General features: G+C 40.5%; 1 protein-coding gene across 1 annotated transcript; it reads left to right on the top strand.

Moving 5' to 3' along the window:
* Positions 1-139: 139 nt before the first annotated feature.
* Positions 140-14,226, top strand: phf5a (PHD finger protein 5A). The gene is made up of 4 exons (XM_024387926.2): positions 140-326; positions 720-743; positions 11,998-12,164; positions 14,041-14,226. Exons 1-4 carry the CDS (start codon positions 275-277, stop codon positions 14,128-14,130), a joined length of 333 nt encoding a protein of 110 aa, XP_024243694.1. The 5' UTR covers positions 140-274; the 3' UTR covers positions 14,131-14,226.
* The last annotated feature ends 2,723 nt before the right edge of the window (positions 14,227-16,949 follow it).

Genomic DNA, 16,949 nt, shown 5'->3' with positions numbered 1-16,949 from the left:
GCGACATTAATGCCAAACATTAAATCCTTTATTATGTAGAAAATATTTTGTATACCTAGCTGCAAGGACCCCGGGATGAATTATGTGCAGTTCTTATTTATTATTCTCCCTTTGAATTTAGCCATAGTAATTCACTAACATATCCATAACCATAATGTTTTACCTAACGTGAAATAATCTAAAATAATATGATCCGAAAAAGAAACTAAACCGAAAGAAAGGAAGAAAGGGTCAAAGTTCAACATAGCCATTGCATGCCCTGCGTTCGACGACAATGGCTAAACATCATCCAGATTTGATCTTTTGTAGAAAACAAGCCGGTGTCGGTAAGCTATTCGTTTTATTTTTACTGCATATGATTGTATTACTACTAACTTCTTGTCAGCAATGATCCGTGCTGTGAATGGGTTATTGCTGTGCTCAAGCCTTTTGTTGATAGTGGCTAGCTAGCTAGGCTAGTACAGTAACGAACATGCTGGTAGGAGCAGTTAGCAAATGTTGTTCATTCATTTAGCTAGTTAACGTTACCATAACTTGCTTCTTCGTCAACCCTTTAGCATGCCTTCTAACGTTATAGTTAGCTATATTGAAGCTAAATTGACTCAACTTTGTTATTGATTGCATAACGTTACTGGCGTAGCCAGCTTCATGAAACAATTATTTGTTGGCTAAGTTACTGTACAATAATTTTCAGTAACTGATTTCTGTTTACTTTTCAGCTATTGGAAGATTGTGCGAGAAATGTAAGTTTCAATAGAACGTTTACAACTTTACATTCATGTCGGTCTCAAATAGGTTCATGTCTCGGGGGTTGTTAAGGGCCGCGACACTCGGTTTGAACATGAACACATCACTTGCGGTACGGTTTTGAAAGCATAAGGGTTTTATCTTTCATATTGGCAATAAATAAAATGTTTAATTGATACCCCCTAGGGTTAGGGTTCCCAACCGGACATATTTCCATGTTACAGCGCTTGTTTAAGGAAAGCAGATTGAAGACAGCTAACGTTAATTAGCACAGGTAGTGCACTATCTGCGTCTCTGAACACCTGTGTAAATGGAAGCCAGGCGCCACAAACGTTTTGTCACCGAAAAAGACTGCATGCTGCAGCCGTCTTAAAACAGTGTGTATTTTGCATTTGTGAAATTATTTTGATTTGATATGATATGAAAGTAGATGGATTTTTGTTTCTAGAGCCGTATCGCAATTGAGAATCGATTCACGTTTAGATTGAGTATTTGGCTGGTTTGGCTTCCAGAGCCAATTCGCCCTTTATACAGAACATATAAAGGTCCTTTCACTAAGGAGTAACGTCAGGCTCATTTAGTCAAATATTGGACTAAATAAAACCTTTTCATACATGGTTGGCTGAAGTGGTCAGAAGGTGACTTTTTGGACCTGAAGATACAGGTGCTCAAAGTTGACCCCATTTTTACATACCCTACCTAGCTACAGTTTGTTACGCAAGATATGTGACAACTATGTTTCCATACTCGAGTATATAGCTTAGTTTATACAAAACGTTGCTATAAATTTTTAAACTAACCTTCTCCTGGCGATACCTTCTTCGTTCTCAACTCGGGAAAGGTTAAATGTCCAGTTGCAGGTGGTTCTACAAAAACCAGAGAACTCAGGAAAATATTAAATCATGTTTTGTACTGTGCAAGGAGGTTCCTCGCCATCTTAATAAGCTCCTAATTTATAGCCTATGTCACTTGTGCAATACGCAAGCACCTGTGCTCCGCTGGCCTCTCCTTAAGACCGCTCATTAGCCCTTCGGAGTCCCATGCAGGAATAGCTAGACTAGAATAGCTTGCTGGACATTTATTTTTTTGCATTTCTTATACCAATACACTATTCGAAGAGGGGCGCAAGCTCTTTGTTGCTGAATGTTAAGTACAGCAGCCCAATAGAACTCCCTGGTAGATTGAAAGAAGCGTGAACGCGGTTGGGTATAGCAGTTTATTTATTCAGACCCATAACCATTTGATATTTGTCAAGAGAAGTGAAAGCCTTCTGCATCTAAATCTAGTCCTTTATTATTATTATTAAAGGATGACATTAGAATGGTGAAGATAAATGAAATAAGTTGTCCTTAACTGTTGAAAGCGAGGAAGGAATAATAGCGAGAGAAAAAGGTGGGAGGCTAATAACATTTGGGGAAATATTATGGAAGGTACAGTATATATATATGTGTATATATATATATATACCTCCAAAAAATAAAGGGAACACTTAAACAACACAATGTAACTCCAAGTCAATCACACTTCTGTGAAATCAAACTGTCTACTTAGGAAGCAACACTGAAATTATAGGCAATTAGCAAGACACCCCCAATAAAGGAGTGGTTCTACAGGTGATAACCACAGACCACTTCTCAGTTCCTATGCTTCCTGGCTGGTGTTTTGGTCACTTTTGAATGCTGGCGGTGCTTTCACTCTAGTGGTAGCATGAGACGGAGTCTACAACCCACACAAGTGTCTCAGGTAGTGCAGCTCATCCAGGATGGGACATCAATGCGAGCTGTGGCAAGAAGGTTTGCTGTGTCTGTCAGTGTAGTGTCCAGAGCATGGAGGCGCTACCAGGAGACAGGCCAGTACATCAGGAGACGTGGAGGAGGCCGTAGGAGGGCAACAACCCAGCAGCAGGACCGCTACCTCCGCCTTTGTGCAAGGAGGAGCAGGAGGAGCACTGCCAGAGCCCTGCAAAATGACCTCCAGCAGGCCACAAATATGCATATGTCTGCTCAAACGGTCAGAAACAGACTCCATGAGGGTGGTATGAGGGCCCGACATCCACAGGTGGGGGTTGTGCTTACAGCCCAACACCGTTCAGGACGTTTGGCATTTGCCAGAGAACACCAAGATTGGCAAATTCGCCACTGGCGCCCTGTGCTCTTCACAGATGAAAGCAGGTTCACACTGAGCACATGTGACAGTCTGGAGACGGCGTGGAGAACGTTCTGCTGCCTGCAACATCCTCCAGCATGACCGGTTTGGCGGTGGGTCAGTCATGGTGTGGGGTGGCATTTCTTTGGGGGGCCGCACAGCACTCCATGTGCTCGCCAGAGGTAGCCTGACTGCCATTAGGTACCGAGATGAGATCCTCAGACCCCTTGTGAGACCATATGCTGGTGCGGTTGGCCCTGGGTTCCTCCTAATGCAAGACAATGCTAGACCTCATGTGGCTGGAGTGTGTCAGCAGTTCCTGCAAGAGGAAGGCATTGATGCTATGGACTGGCCCGCCCGTTCCCCAGACCTGAATCCAATTGAGCACATCTGGGACATCATGTCTCGCTCCATCCACCAACGCCACATTGCACCACAGACTGTCCAGGAGTTGGCGGATGCTTTAGTCCAGGTCTGGGAGGAGATCCCTCAGGAGACCATCCGCCACCTCATCAGGAGCATGCCCAGGCGTTGTAGGGAGGTCATACAGGCACGTGGAGGCCACACACACTACTGAGCCTCATTTTGACTTGTTTTAAGGACATTACATCAAAGTTGGATCAGCCTGTAGTGTGGTTTTCCACTTTAATTTTGAGTGTGACTCCAAATCCAGACCTCCATGGGTTGATAAATTTGATTTCCATTGATAATTTTTGTGTGATTTTGTCAGCACATTCAACTATGTAAAGAAAAAAGTATTTAATAAGAATATTTCATTCAGATCTAGGATGTGTTATTTTAGTGTTAGTATTTTAGTATTTTTTTGAGTAGTGTGTATATAAATAAGAGTCAGCCTACTAGTTATACAAAGAGGCCCTATTATTTCAAATTCGCTAGCCTATACTTATAACTTTGTATGCCGCATGTGCTGCACCATAATCACATGTTCTCTTCTGCTTTATCGTGGTTTAAACTGTGTGTCATTCCAGACCATATAAATCAGTAATGTACAATTCAGTAATATAATGACCCTGGGTTTATAAGCACGGAAATCGACTCTGCCGCACGAGTATGCTTTTGCGACACAGTCGATAGCGCGCCGGACCTCGGGGTCGAGGGTTCGAGACCTGCTCCCTGCTGTTTCATTACAGTAATAGGTTTCACTCTCAAAGATTTGCCTGCTGGAGCTAGTTTAATTTATTTACCCAAGAGCACCTATAGCTAGCAATATCTATGGGCGTTAATGGTTTTTCTGTTGTGTGTAATATGCCGATATCATATATGTATTGGATAATGGCACAATCATTTGGGCTTGGGCTAATTACATGTTGCTAATGTAGGGTTCATAAAATGTATTTTATATATGGCGGCTCAGGTAGCATCGGGTTTGAAATTTCATGCAGCTTAACGCTCTAATCAAATCCAGACATTTTATATGCTTTTGAATGACACTTCGGGTTTTGGCGGGAAATACTGGGTTACCCAATCAGTGAAAGCGTTACAATGCCATATTGCAACACAATTATCACAACACATTGATTTGCTCTATAACCTGTTAGTTCATATGTCTTGACACCGGGCTATATAGGCCTGAGGCTGAGACAATAACAATAAGAAGACGACAGTGGAAGAATAAATTAAACCACACATTTGCATCATTACAAAACCGGTGAGCAACATCTGTCCGGTGAAGTCCACAAAACATATTGCATGTAACAATTACATGACCGACAGCATGGTCAAACAAGGTAATGTTTACAACATTTTTAGAGACAAAACAACCTCCGCTATTCCAGCACCATTTCAACTTAATCTAATATCACCTATGCATAGTCTAATACAGTGATAACAAAAACTATTTAGTCCAATCAACGTAAGCTAAATATGAAGTGCTGTCCATGGTACTGATTTCTGTGTGTGTGCAAGTACTTGTAGAGAAACGCCAATACCATCCGCTTTCATTTTGCCTCTGGTCTATGACTCTGTCATATAGTACATGCTTTTAGTTCTTGTTGTCCTAGGCTACCCTGCTAAAATACTTGATTTGCTAGCCTAACATCCTTTTAATGGGCAATGATGCGCCAGGCAAGCTAGTTAACATTAGCCTACTACATCTAGCTACATGTTGAACTTCCATCCTCTCAGGCCAGGGGCACAATGCATGAATGTATGGTTGGATCAGAATAGCCTTTGTAATCATTGGCCAGTATGGAGAATTAAGTAAAGCAACAAGTCCAAATCCCGTTCTCCATCCATGGCTAATTTAGCTAGCTAGCCACTGGAGAACAACAATACAATGAGATGCAACAATTAAAAAAAAAATGGGTCAATAATTATGTTTGGCTTGTGATGTTGATTGGTCTGAAGCCAAATTCAAACTGGCTTCCCTTTGTTAGTTTTTTTGGTGCACCAGGACTATTCACAGCTGAGCTCACTCAGTTTAGCTCAATACTGACTGGCTATTATTTAAGATTTTTTGGGGGGGGGGCAACTGCTCGCTGGCTTCCCTTGCGTTCAATGCTACGGGCAGTAACAATGTCATACTCTTTCTGACCATACAGTATCAAATCAAATTTATATAGCCCTTCGTACATCAGCTGATATCTCAAAGTGCTGTACGGAAACCCAGCCTAAAACCCTAAACAGCAAGCAATGCAGGTGTAGAAGCACGGTGGCTAGGATAAACTCCCTAGAAAGGCCAAAACCTAGGAAGAAACCTAGAGAGGAACCAGGCTATGTGGGGTGGCCAGTCCTCTTCTGGCTTTGCCGGGTGGAGATTATAACAGAACATGGCCAAGATGTTCAAATGTTCATAAATGACCAGCATGGTCAAATAATAATATTCACAGTAGTTGTCGAGGGTGCAGCAAGTCAGCACCTCAGGAGTAAATGTCAGTTGGCTTTTCATAGCCGATCATTGAGAGTATCTCTACCGCTCCTACTGTCTCTAGAGAGTTGAAAACAGCAGGTCTGGGACAGGTAGCACGTCCGGTGAACAGGTCAGGGTTCCATTACCGCAGGCAGAACAGTTGAAACTGGAGCAGCAGCACAGCCAGGTGGACTGGGGACAGCAAGAAGTCATCATGCCAGGTAGTCCTGAGGCATGGTCCTAGGGCTCAGGTCCTCCGAGAGAGAGAAAGAAAGAGAGAATTAGAGAGAGCATACTTAAATTCACACAGGACACTGGATAAGACCGGAGAAGTACTCCAGATATAACAAACTGACCCTAGCCCCCCGACACAAACTACTGCAGCATAAATACTGGAGGCTGAGACAGGAGGGGTAAGGAGACACTGTGGCCCCATCCGAAGATACGCCTGGACAGGGTCAAACAGGAAGGATATAAACCCACCCACTTTGCCAAAGCACAGCCCCTACACCACTAGAGGGATATCTTCAACCACCAACTTACCATCCTGAGACAAGGCTGAGTATAGCCCACAGAGATCTCTGCCACGGCACAACCCAAGGGGGGGCGCCAACCCAGACAGGAAGATCACGTCAGTGACTCAACCCACTCAAGTGAAGCACCCCTCCTAGGGACGTCATGAAAGAGCACCAGTAAGCCGGTGACTCAGCCCCTGTAATAGGGTTAGAGGCAGAGAATCCCAATGGAGAGAGGGGAACCAGCCCGGGCGGTTCGTTGCTCCAGAGCCTTTCCGTTCACCTTCACACTCCTGGGCCAGACTACACTCAATCATATGACCCACTGAAGAGATGAGTCTTCAGTAAAGACTTAAAGGTTGAGACAGAGTCTGTCTCTCACATGGGTAGGCAGACCATTCCATAAAAATGGAGCTCTATAGGAGAAAGCCCTGCCTCCAGCTGTTTGCTTAGAAATTCTGGGGACAATTAGGAGGCCTGCGTTTTGTGACCGTAGCGTATGTGTAGGTATGTACGGCAGGACCAAATCAGAAAGATAGGTAGGAGCACGCCCATGTAATGCTTTGCAGGTTAGCAGTAAAACCTTGAAATCAGCCCTTGCCTGAACAGGAAGCCAGTGTAGGGAGGCTAGCACTGGAGTATTATGATCAAGTGTTTTGGTTCTAGTCAGCATTCTAGAAGAAAAAGAAACGCACACCTATTTAGGCGAGGTGCTGGCTAGTGGAGTAGAAAACTTGAAAATAAAAGAGAGCCGCACAATCTAGGAGCTCAGATGCAAAAATGTAATTACCAACGTTTCGACAGCCAAGCTGTCTTCATCAGGGTATAATCACAAACACTGCGGGATGACTCGTTTATATAGTGTCAAAAGACACAGGCGTCTGTAATCATGGCCAAGAGTGGCCTAATATCATTGGTTAACTATCAAATATTAAAATGGCATACAAACAACTAATGAATAGCATACAATCATAAATTCATTTCCGACGACACAAGCTTACAAACAATTACAATGGCAAAGTCACAATAATCACAAGAATGGCTTCAGATCAAAGTCTACGTTGAAACCGAAGGGAGCAAGGGTCTTTAAGTTAAAGATCCAGGCAGCCTCTCGTTTTAACAATAAATTATCACGGTCACCCCCTCTCTCCTAGGGAGGGTGACATGTTCGATGCCAATATAACGCAGAGACGAAATCGAGTGGCCTGCCTCCAAGAAGTGGGCCGCAACTGGATAAGTAAAGTTTTTACACCTAATGGTGCTACGATGCTCTGAGATACGTACTTTTAATTTGCGCTTTGTTTTACCCACATCATTTTTACCACAAGGACAAGTTATAAGATAAATATACTGCCTTAGTAGAGCACGTAATAACACCTTTGATTGGGATAGATTTCCCTGTTTGTGGGTGTTTGAAGGATCTACATTTATAAGTGCCATTACATTGAGCACAGCCATTACATTGGTAATTTCCATCCAGTAGACGTTCAGGAATATCTTGGGGTGGTAAATCAGAGTGTACCAATTGGTCTCTGAGATTTCTGCCCCGTAAGAATACGACCAAGGGAAGGTCCGAAAACACATTACCAAGACTATAATCGGATTTTAGAATGTGCCAATGTTTGAACAATTCCCTTAATTTGTTCAGAACGCTTTGAATAGCGGATAGTTAGAACACAAGAATGCGTCTTTTTGCGAGACTAACCTTGAAAAAGGTCATGTCTCATTTTGTTTTGAATTTTTTCAATGGTAATATTAATCTGATCATTTTTGTAGACCCTCTCCTTGAACTTTCTTTGCTTCTCAACCATTTTTCTGTCTAAATCTGATTAGTTTTTTGCAAATTCTTTTGATTCGACAGAATTGGCTGTAGGGCAAACTATTTTTCAAGGGAAGTGGGTGACCGGACAGGATAGTCAGGATTCTAGCAGCCGTATTTAGCACTAACTGAAGTTTATTTAGTGCTTTATCCGGTTAGCCGGAAAGTAGAGTATTGCAGTAGTCTAACCTAGAAGTAACAAAAGCATGGATTAATTTTTCTGCATCATTTTTGGACGGAAGGTTTCTGATTTTTGCAATGTTACATGGATGAAAAAAAGCTGTCCTTGAAACAGTCTTGATATGTTCGTCAAAAGAGAGATTAGGGTCCAGAGTAACGCCGAGGTCCTTCAGTTTTATTTGAGTCGACTGCACAACCATCAAGATTAATTGTCAGATTCAACAGAAGATCTCTTTGTTTCTTGGGACCTAGAACAAGCATCTCTGTTTTGTCCGAGTTTAAAAGTAGAACGTTTGCAGCCATCCAATTCCTTATGTCTGAAACACAGACTTCTAAGCGAGGGCAATTTTGGGGCTTCACCATGTTTCATTGAAATGTACAGCTGTGTGTCATCCGCATAGCATTGAAAGTTAACATTGTTTTCGAATGACATCCCCAAGAGGTAAAATATATAGTGAATACAATAGTGGTCCTAAAACGGAACCTTGAGGAACACTGAAATTTACAGTTGATTTGTCAGATTTGTCAGCGCATCAGATAGATACGCTACCCATACTGAGACTGAGGGGCGCTGTTTTGTTTGCTCTGATGCTTTTATTGGTGAGATACTGAAGGAAATGTTTGAAACCGAGAGATGAAAGATAAATCATTTTTTGTCAAATTTGGGGTGAAGCCTGCCTTCTCTTGATAACCAACCTACCAATAGGATGTTTTCATGGATATCTTTGAATGCAGCAGGTAATCATTCTTAATGTCATTACTTAGTCAAATTAACCCCAGGATTGGTATAAACTAATGGTTTATGTTAAGATTTCTGAATTATATTCATGACATTTCACATATATATATATATATATATAAATTATGTAGATAAACAGACATTAATTTGCATGAGACAAAGTCCACTTGATCAATAGTTAGTGCGCTAGTGTCCTATGATGCCACTGACCACCAACTGGTCTGGGGCAGCCATCTAAGGTTGCAGTGACTTTATATTCACACAGCTTCTAAAGACATATGAGGTTTACATGCCACATTTCATTGCCCGATGTCCATTGGTTCAGTTCTTATAGCCCTAGTGTGATATGGTGCCATCTAGTGGTGGAGTGTGGCTGACTTTGAATGCAGAACATTTAAAAAAGTAATTATAGATGCCTGTTAGCACATATGATAGGTACAGTGTGGCCATAATTGAGTGCAGTAACAATTCTTTCTCAAAAACATTAGACTGATGTAATGAGTCTAAATACAAAATCTAGATTGAATCTGAAGTATGGTTCATGAGAAGAGGATTTTGAGCATTAGCATTACAAATGAAAAGAATGAGTTGCTAATAGTGTTTTTTAAAAGTTTTTTTTATATCAATACCAAATTCAGTGTGGTTCATCTTAGGGATGTCAAGTTTCAAGTTGATAGCCAACTGTGGAGTGGATTTATAAATTAATGATAAGTACCCACTCATCTTTTATAACTGAATAAATACCTCATGAGCTTTGTTCAACTGTCGTAACCCATCAGAACCCAAAATCTAATCTTGTTTTACTCCAATGTTTGTAAACTAACACTAAATAGCCTCAACGTGGTTGGACTATAATTTTAATATCATGGATGGTCAATCATTGCTTCCATAGCTCGGTCTATACATTTGAGTGGTTATATTTCTGCAGCCCCATCCCTCAGCTTTTTACTTAAACTGCTGGGGAGAACGCTTTGTTTCAACTGCTGATTGCCACTTTAAGATATCGATGCCAAACTTAACATGGTTCATCATGGTAATGACCCTAAAAAAGTTTCAAGTTGATAGGCCATTGTGGAGTGGATTATTGGATTTCCTGATTTATCCATAACTCGGCCATCTCTTAACCAATCCCTTCTCTCAAATGAAGAGATGTACCATGGCCTATTTTGTGTTTCCAAGATGGAGGAAAATCTATCCTGGTGGACCTTGTGGGTCCTTAAGGCAAATCTGTTCAGCATGAGGAAAGTCACGTACATATTACGTTTCAAGTCTCTAGGTCAAACAGGGTGATGGGTATGAGACTGCTTATAACAGCGCCAACTATAGGCGAACTGGTGCCATTATTTTTGACAAAGTTACTCATGGCCTCTAACTTTTTTACAGAAACTAATCTAAGCTTGAGTTATTTGACCATGTCAAGGGGGAAAATAATACAGAGAATAACAATCTGTTTCAACCCCTAATTACTACCAGTAAGATGGTCCACCCACCGTCAGAATAGACATTCCCATTCAAGTTGACATCTATCTATTCCCACTCAAATCAGCATTTTTTGATGAGTGGTCCTCAACCATCTTTGTGGTACCATTTGAAAGTTGAAATTTCAACTTAATTCACATTCAAGTACATTAATCAGCCAAAGCATGACACCCACCCTCTATTCAAGAGTGTGCTGTGTCTCAAACGATGGCAGGCACAACACACATACCACAGATGAAAAATAGGGTCTAAGCTACAAGTATGAACAATGAAAAACATAGAGTTTACGCATTTTAAAATAATCAACGTTAAAGGGGGGCATACAAGTTTGACAAACAACCCTGTTAGTAAGTTTTCATATCAAAATCAACCGTTTTATATTTTTCAGTGACAGAGACTTTGTGATGGTAGGATGGTATGCAAAACTGGTCAACTTTGAGCATCTTGATCTCCTGGATGTTTTGACATTCAGGTCTAAAAAGTCATTTTTAGACTACTTCAGGCTAACATGTATGGAAGGTTTCATGCAGTCAGAGAGGTATTGAACTCCTATGGAATGACCCAATAGACAGAAGTCAATGTCCCCCTCTCCCAAACTGTGTAGTTAATACTTTTTTTTCTCCTCTTCCTCAGATTAACCCCATACACCCTGCAGTTAATAAATATATATATATATATATACTACCGTTCAAAGGTTTGGGATCACTTAGAAATGTTCTTGTTTTTGAAAGAAAAGCAGCTTTTTGTCCATTCAAGTTGACATCTAGGCGTCTGTTTCTCAAACTAAACTCTGTAATGCACTTGTCCTCTTGCTCAGTTGTGCACCGGGGCCTCCCACTCTTTCTATTCTGGTTAAAGACAGTTTGCACTGTTCTGTGAAGGTGGAAGTATTACACAGCGTTGTACGAGATCTTCAGTTTCTTGTCAATTTCTCGCATGGAATAGCCTTCATTTCTTAGAACAAGAATCGACTGACAAGTTTCAGGAGACAGTTCTTTGTTTCTGTTCATTTGGAGCCTGTAATCGAACCCACAAATGCTGATGCTCCAGATACTCAACTAGTCTATAGAAGGCCAGTTTTATTGCTTCTTTAATCAGAACAACAGTTTTCAGCTGTGCTAACATAATTGCAAATGGGTTTTCTAATGATCAATTAGCCTTTTAAAATGATAAACTTGGATTAGCTAACACAACGTGCCATTGGAACACAGGAGTGATGGTTGCTGATAATGGGGCTCTGCACGTATGTAGATATTCCATGAAAAATCTGTTTCCAGCTACAATATCCATTTACAACATTAACAATGTCTACACTGTATTTCTGATCAATTTGATGTTTTATTTTATGGAAAAGGTAGATTTTCTTTAAAAAACAAAGCCCTTTCTATGTGACCCCAAACTTTTGAACGGTTATATATTTCAACACTTTGATGGCTTTGTTTATGTGCATGGTTCAGTTCAAAATTGCATTAACACACTCATCCCTTTCTCCCCACTCTCCCAGGCGATGGAAAGTGTGTGATCTGTGATTCGTATGTGAGGCCGTGCACTCTGGTGCGCATCTGTGACGAATGCAACTACGGGTCGTACCAGGGGCGCTGTGTCATCTGTGGAGGTCCCGGGGTGTCTGATGCTTACTACTGCAAGGAGTGCACCATCCAGGAGAAAGATGTAGGTGTCCTACCCTCTCACCCCTTTCTCACACTCTGCTTGTAAAAGGAGTAAGAAGATCTGCACACTGAATGCTCCTGTATAGTTAATATAATCTACATTGTAATAAACTATATGGGATAATTCAACAGTGTGCAGCAGGTACTTCTTTTACAAGCTCAACCTAATATTTATCTATTTCTTAGTTCCAGTCTTTTACTTTTAGATTTGTGTGAATTGTTAGATACTACTGCATTGTTGGAGCTAGGAACACAAGCATTTCGCTACACCCGCAATAACATCTGCTAAATATGTGTATGTGACCAATGAAATTTAATTTGATTTCTACTCCTTTCACAACATGTAATGTTGTAAACAATTTATAGATGTCTAAGCAGGAAATTGAAATGAAAGTGGTTCTATAATTTAGAGTAATTTTCAGCAATCCAATTTATACCCATTGTCTCACATCAGATAGCGCAACGATTCTGTCGGTTGAGGGATGAGCATCGCATATGAGTAATACCACCTGTTAGAAGACAATGGTGTACCATTGAAAGAAGAAAGCATTTCCCATGGAAAGAGATAAAGATTCCTGTCTGTCAAAGTGGTCTTGCTTTCTAATAGTGTTGCACAGGTATACAGGCACCAAAACGTCATGATGCCAACATTTTAGAATACCCTAGTACCGTTTCATATGATACTAGCGACTTTTTCTGTCAGACCGATCTAAAGTACCTGCTGGCTCCTGTTATACAATGTTTAGAAAGTCAGTTGAATTTAAGCAACAGCCACTAGTCTATTGTATGCAGGTTCAATAATATCCACTTCACTTTCATTCACATATCAGTTGTAGCCGCATCCCTACCAGCCCTCACTCATCTGCTTGTCCACGTCCTCTCTTCACACACAGCTATTCCTGTCTGGTTTTTTTTCTTCATTTTTCCCCCACAAATATTATTTATTTGCGATGGCTAGTGGAGATGCAGACCCTGATGAGTCTTCTGTTATTAGATTTGTACATTTTGTTCGATTGGAGCAGCGAGCAATGTTGATACATTGTATAATTTCATTTCCCATGTGGGCGCAGTGGTCTAAGACACTGCATCTCAGTGCTAGAGGTGTACCAACAGCCAACTTGGTTTGAATCCAGACTGTATCACAACCGGCCGTGATTGGGAGTCCCATAGGGCGGCGCACAATTGGCCCAGCGTCGTCCGAGTTTGGCCGGTGTAGGCCGTCATTGTAAATAATAACTGACTTGCCTAGTTAAATAAAATGAAACTTTTTTTCTTTTCACCCCTCTACCAATAACTGCCCTTTGAGGGAAAATGTCCCTCCATGGTCTTTGTGGTTGAATGTATTTTTGAAATTCACTCTTGGACTGAGGGACATTACGGATCATTGTGGGGAGGGGGGGTACAGAGATGAGGTAGTCATTAAAAAGTAATGTAACTATTATTGCACAGTGTGTGAGTCCATTAAACTTTTGTTAAGTACATTTTTACTCCTGAACTTATTTAGGCTTGCCACGAAAAAGAGGTTGAATACTTATTGACTCAAGACATTTCAGCTTTATTTTGTATTAATTTGTAAACATAAAAAATAACATAATTCCACTTTGACAGTATGGTGTGTTGGCCAGTGATGACAATCTCAATATCACTAAATGTTTAATTCAGGTTGTAATGCAACAAAATGTGGAAAAAGTCTAGGGGTGTGAATACTTTCTGGACACAGAACATGTTCGTCTTGTCATGAAACCTTCCCAATATGTACTACCCGTTAAACTCGTTTTTTTCACACTGAGGTGTCTTGGTTTCTATACTGCCACTCTGGTTTATACCTGCACTAACCATTTGCTACTCTCTCTACACTTCCTGGTTTGACCCTACAGCGAGACGGATGCCCCAAGATTGTGAACCTGGGCAGCTCAAAAACGGACCTGTTTTATGAACGGAAGAAGTATGGCTTCAAGAAGAGGTGAAGACAGGACAGTCCAACATGCTTTGCTTCAGTTTTGTTTTTACTTTTCTTTTTGTAAACATGTTTTGACAATACAATAAAGCTTTCTTTTATATTACTGCAATGTATGTATTTCCCTTTAGTTATAGGGGTAATGATCTAGTGTTCACACTTCTGAATTGAGCGTTAGACATTAAAATTCTAATTTGATATCATGAACTAGAACTGGGGAATGTCCAGCAGGAAGGGTTGACTAACAACTCTCATCACCTGACTCAACAGTAGATTTAAGCGCGCTCTCCTGATTTGAGGAGTGATTCAGTGTTCCATCCCCACTTGCCAACACCTCTACATTGAAATTAGATAAGTGTTGTGGATGCACAAATGTTTGCGGTATTCACAATTGGGTACAGCCCCTAACACACATCCATTGTTGGTCTTAGCCACGTCCTCTTTTCATTTCTTCCTCCATACCTCCCCCACCAGATGGCATCTTTTCAGTTTCTCAGAGTGGCTTATGCAACACCAGGGGTGTATTCACAACGAACCAAACGAAACTGAGGGACCTACGTGAATTTGTCCAATACTCATTTTTGGTGCGAAAGGTTTTCTGTTTGAGTAAACCATTGCTATTGTAAGAGGTTGTGGACTGATGATTACACCCCTGGCATGGCCCCAAAAAAAGCCAGTTTATCCCATGGCTAAGTTGAGAGCTTTGTCCTAAAGCTACTGGTGTGTTCCTTTCTCTGCATGGTTTCAACTGTCCTGTCTAATATTTACACAGGCAGGTACTTCAGCCCCAAAACACCTTCACTGTTTTCAACCACGCTTTATTTATATATACAGGACATACAGTAGCCACATGCAACAATATGTAGAAACTAAGTCGAGACAATTCTCAAACAGTTAAGAATTTCCCCTGCACCAGTTGAATAACAGATGTTAACATTTTCTTGGTTGTAGCGTAAGAAAGTAATTGTGCTAGTGTTTAGGGGGCACCCAATCCAGTCCGTTTCCCTTCCTGACATCGTTCACTGGTCGGTTTAATCAAGATGTACATAGCTTATCTGAATCAAATTCTTGATTTGTCTGTTCTCAATCATCTACTTCCCAACATGTTTGATCTATTGAGTTATAGTCAAAGGACTGAAATAATTACGATCACTGCCACACAAAGGTCTTGTCTCCAGATTTGGCAAACAACCAATAAATGAAGCTGTCAATTTGAACAAGGTTCTCACAACGCACAAAACCAATTTTAAAACGTCCATTTAAAAAAAAACGTAAAACACATCCAGACTACCTTCAAGGTAATTCTTCAGATAAATTCCAAAACGAGCTGAAAGCACTGCAATCACTTATTTTCCTCCAGTTACATCAGCAGGAATTAGGAAAGTGACAATCAGGCTTGATAACAAGGAAACATGATGGACCAAAGGGGGAAAAACTAAGGAGACAGAAACCCTGAAAGGAGGCTTGAATTTCAGTTTATGATATGGTATATGGTAAGCCACATTGAGTTTAAAAAAAAATCCTGATTTTGACAAAAGGAATTTAAAAACAGCAACATTTATCAAAAGGAATTAAAAAACTGCAACATACAAACTTCCCCATAAGTTCTGATGTAGTCTGTTTTCCAGTTTCATGAGGTAACTACAATGTATTGTACTCATTGTAGACAGCACAGAATCGGTCACCTTTTTACATTTTGTGGCAACTGTCCATATGATCAAGGTCCCAGAGAAGTTGGATAAACTACTTTCCATAGTAGTAAACAGGAGAAAGGTTGGAGTTTTACATTTGGTTGAGAACACAATTGCAGAAAATGTGTAAATTGCACAGTAATGTCATAAGTCAACAAGTTTTTGTATGGAGTTATTTGAATATAAGGAAAAAGTGTCCAGAAAATAAAGCTAACTTTAAGCACAGAAGCTGAAGAAAGAAGTTTCCTGAAAATAACAATGATCTAAGACCATGGGACAATATACAAGACAGAGAGACTGAAATATTACCAAGCATTATGTACAGTTTGAAGCAAGTGTTAACATGTACAGGAAAAGACTTGCATTGAAGGTCTTACTAACATGGTCTTAAAACCACTACCAAGCCGTATTAGTCCCCGGATTAATTTGAGTTATTGTATTATATTTTTGTATTTTAATTAACCTTTGACATTAACGGGAGACCTGGAAGCAAAGTTATGAAAACCAGAACTGCTTATGGACAATCCATGCTAGTTTAGACTAAAATCCCCCCAAAATAAAAGCCCTTTTCAGGTGACTAAAATGTCATCCACCCTTATCCCCCCCCAATCCCAATCTCTTTACCAGCAAATGTTGTACAAAACATGATCAGAATACACATTCTCATTGTAGTGTATTGAAAGAAGCATTCCCACAAGTTAAAACCAAGTTAAATAAATGGCTGAAGAATAGCAACATTTACCTGGATCTAACTCTGCAAATAGCACTGCTGGGTGATTTGAAAAGTCAATCAATCCATCAATAATATAATAATTTTAGCAAAAGAAATGTATCTTTAATTTACAGTCTGTAGAAACTATGAGAATAGAAAGGTTCAGAAACATCACAGCACAGAAAAATATATGGCAAATAGAAATCAAAACTGGATGGTGTTCAGAGATAGATGGAAGGAGTTGAGTAGAGCTGAAGGGTGGGACTAAAAACAAGATAACTAAATATACTGTGTCCGTAAAATGTACATAGGTTCAGAACGTTTGTGAAACAGCACAGTTAAAAATATGGTAAAATTAAATTAAAACTGGATGGTCTTCAGAGATGGGTTGAGGGGAGCTGAAGGATGGGACTAAAAACAACTATT

This window comes from Oncorhynchus tshawytscha, linkage group LG25 (genome assembly GCF_018296145.1).
Source record: "Oncorhynchus tshawytscha isolate Ot180627B linkage group LG25, Otsh_v2.0, whole genome shotgun sequence".
Classification (NCBI taxonomy): Eukaryota; Metazoa; Chordata; class Actinopteri; order Salmoniformes; family Salmonidae; genus Oncorhynchus; species Oncorhynchus tshawytscha.
This window is presented reverse-complemented; position numbering and strand designations above follow the sequence as displayed.

Bases quoted from the DNA above. Each gene is read 5' to 3' on its own strand.
- phf5a (XM_024387926.2), top strand. From the start codon at position 275: ATGGCTAAACATCATCCAGATTTGATCTTTTGTAGAAAACAAGCCGGT. The intron at 744-11,997 runs GTAAGTTTCAAT...CCACTCTCCCAG, and splicing joins TGGAAGATTGTGCGAGAAAT to GCGATGGAAAGTGTGTGATC. The intron at 12,165-14,040 runs GTAGGTGTCCTA...TTGACCCTACAG, and splicing joins GCACCATCCAGGAGAAAGAT to CGAGACGGATGCCCCAAGAT.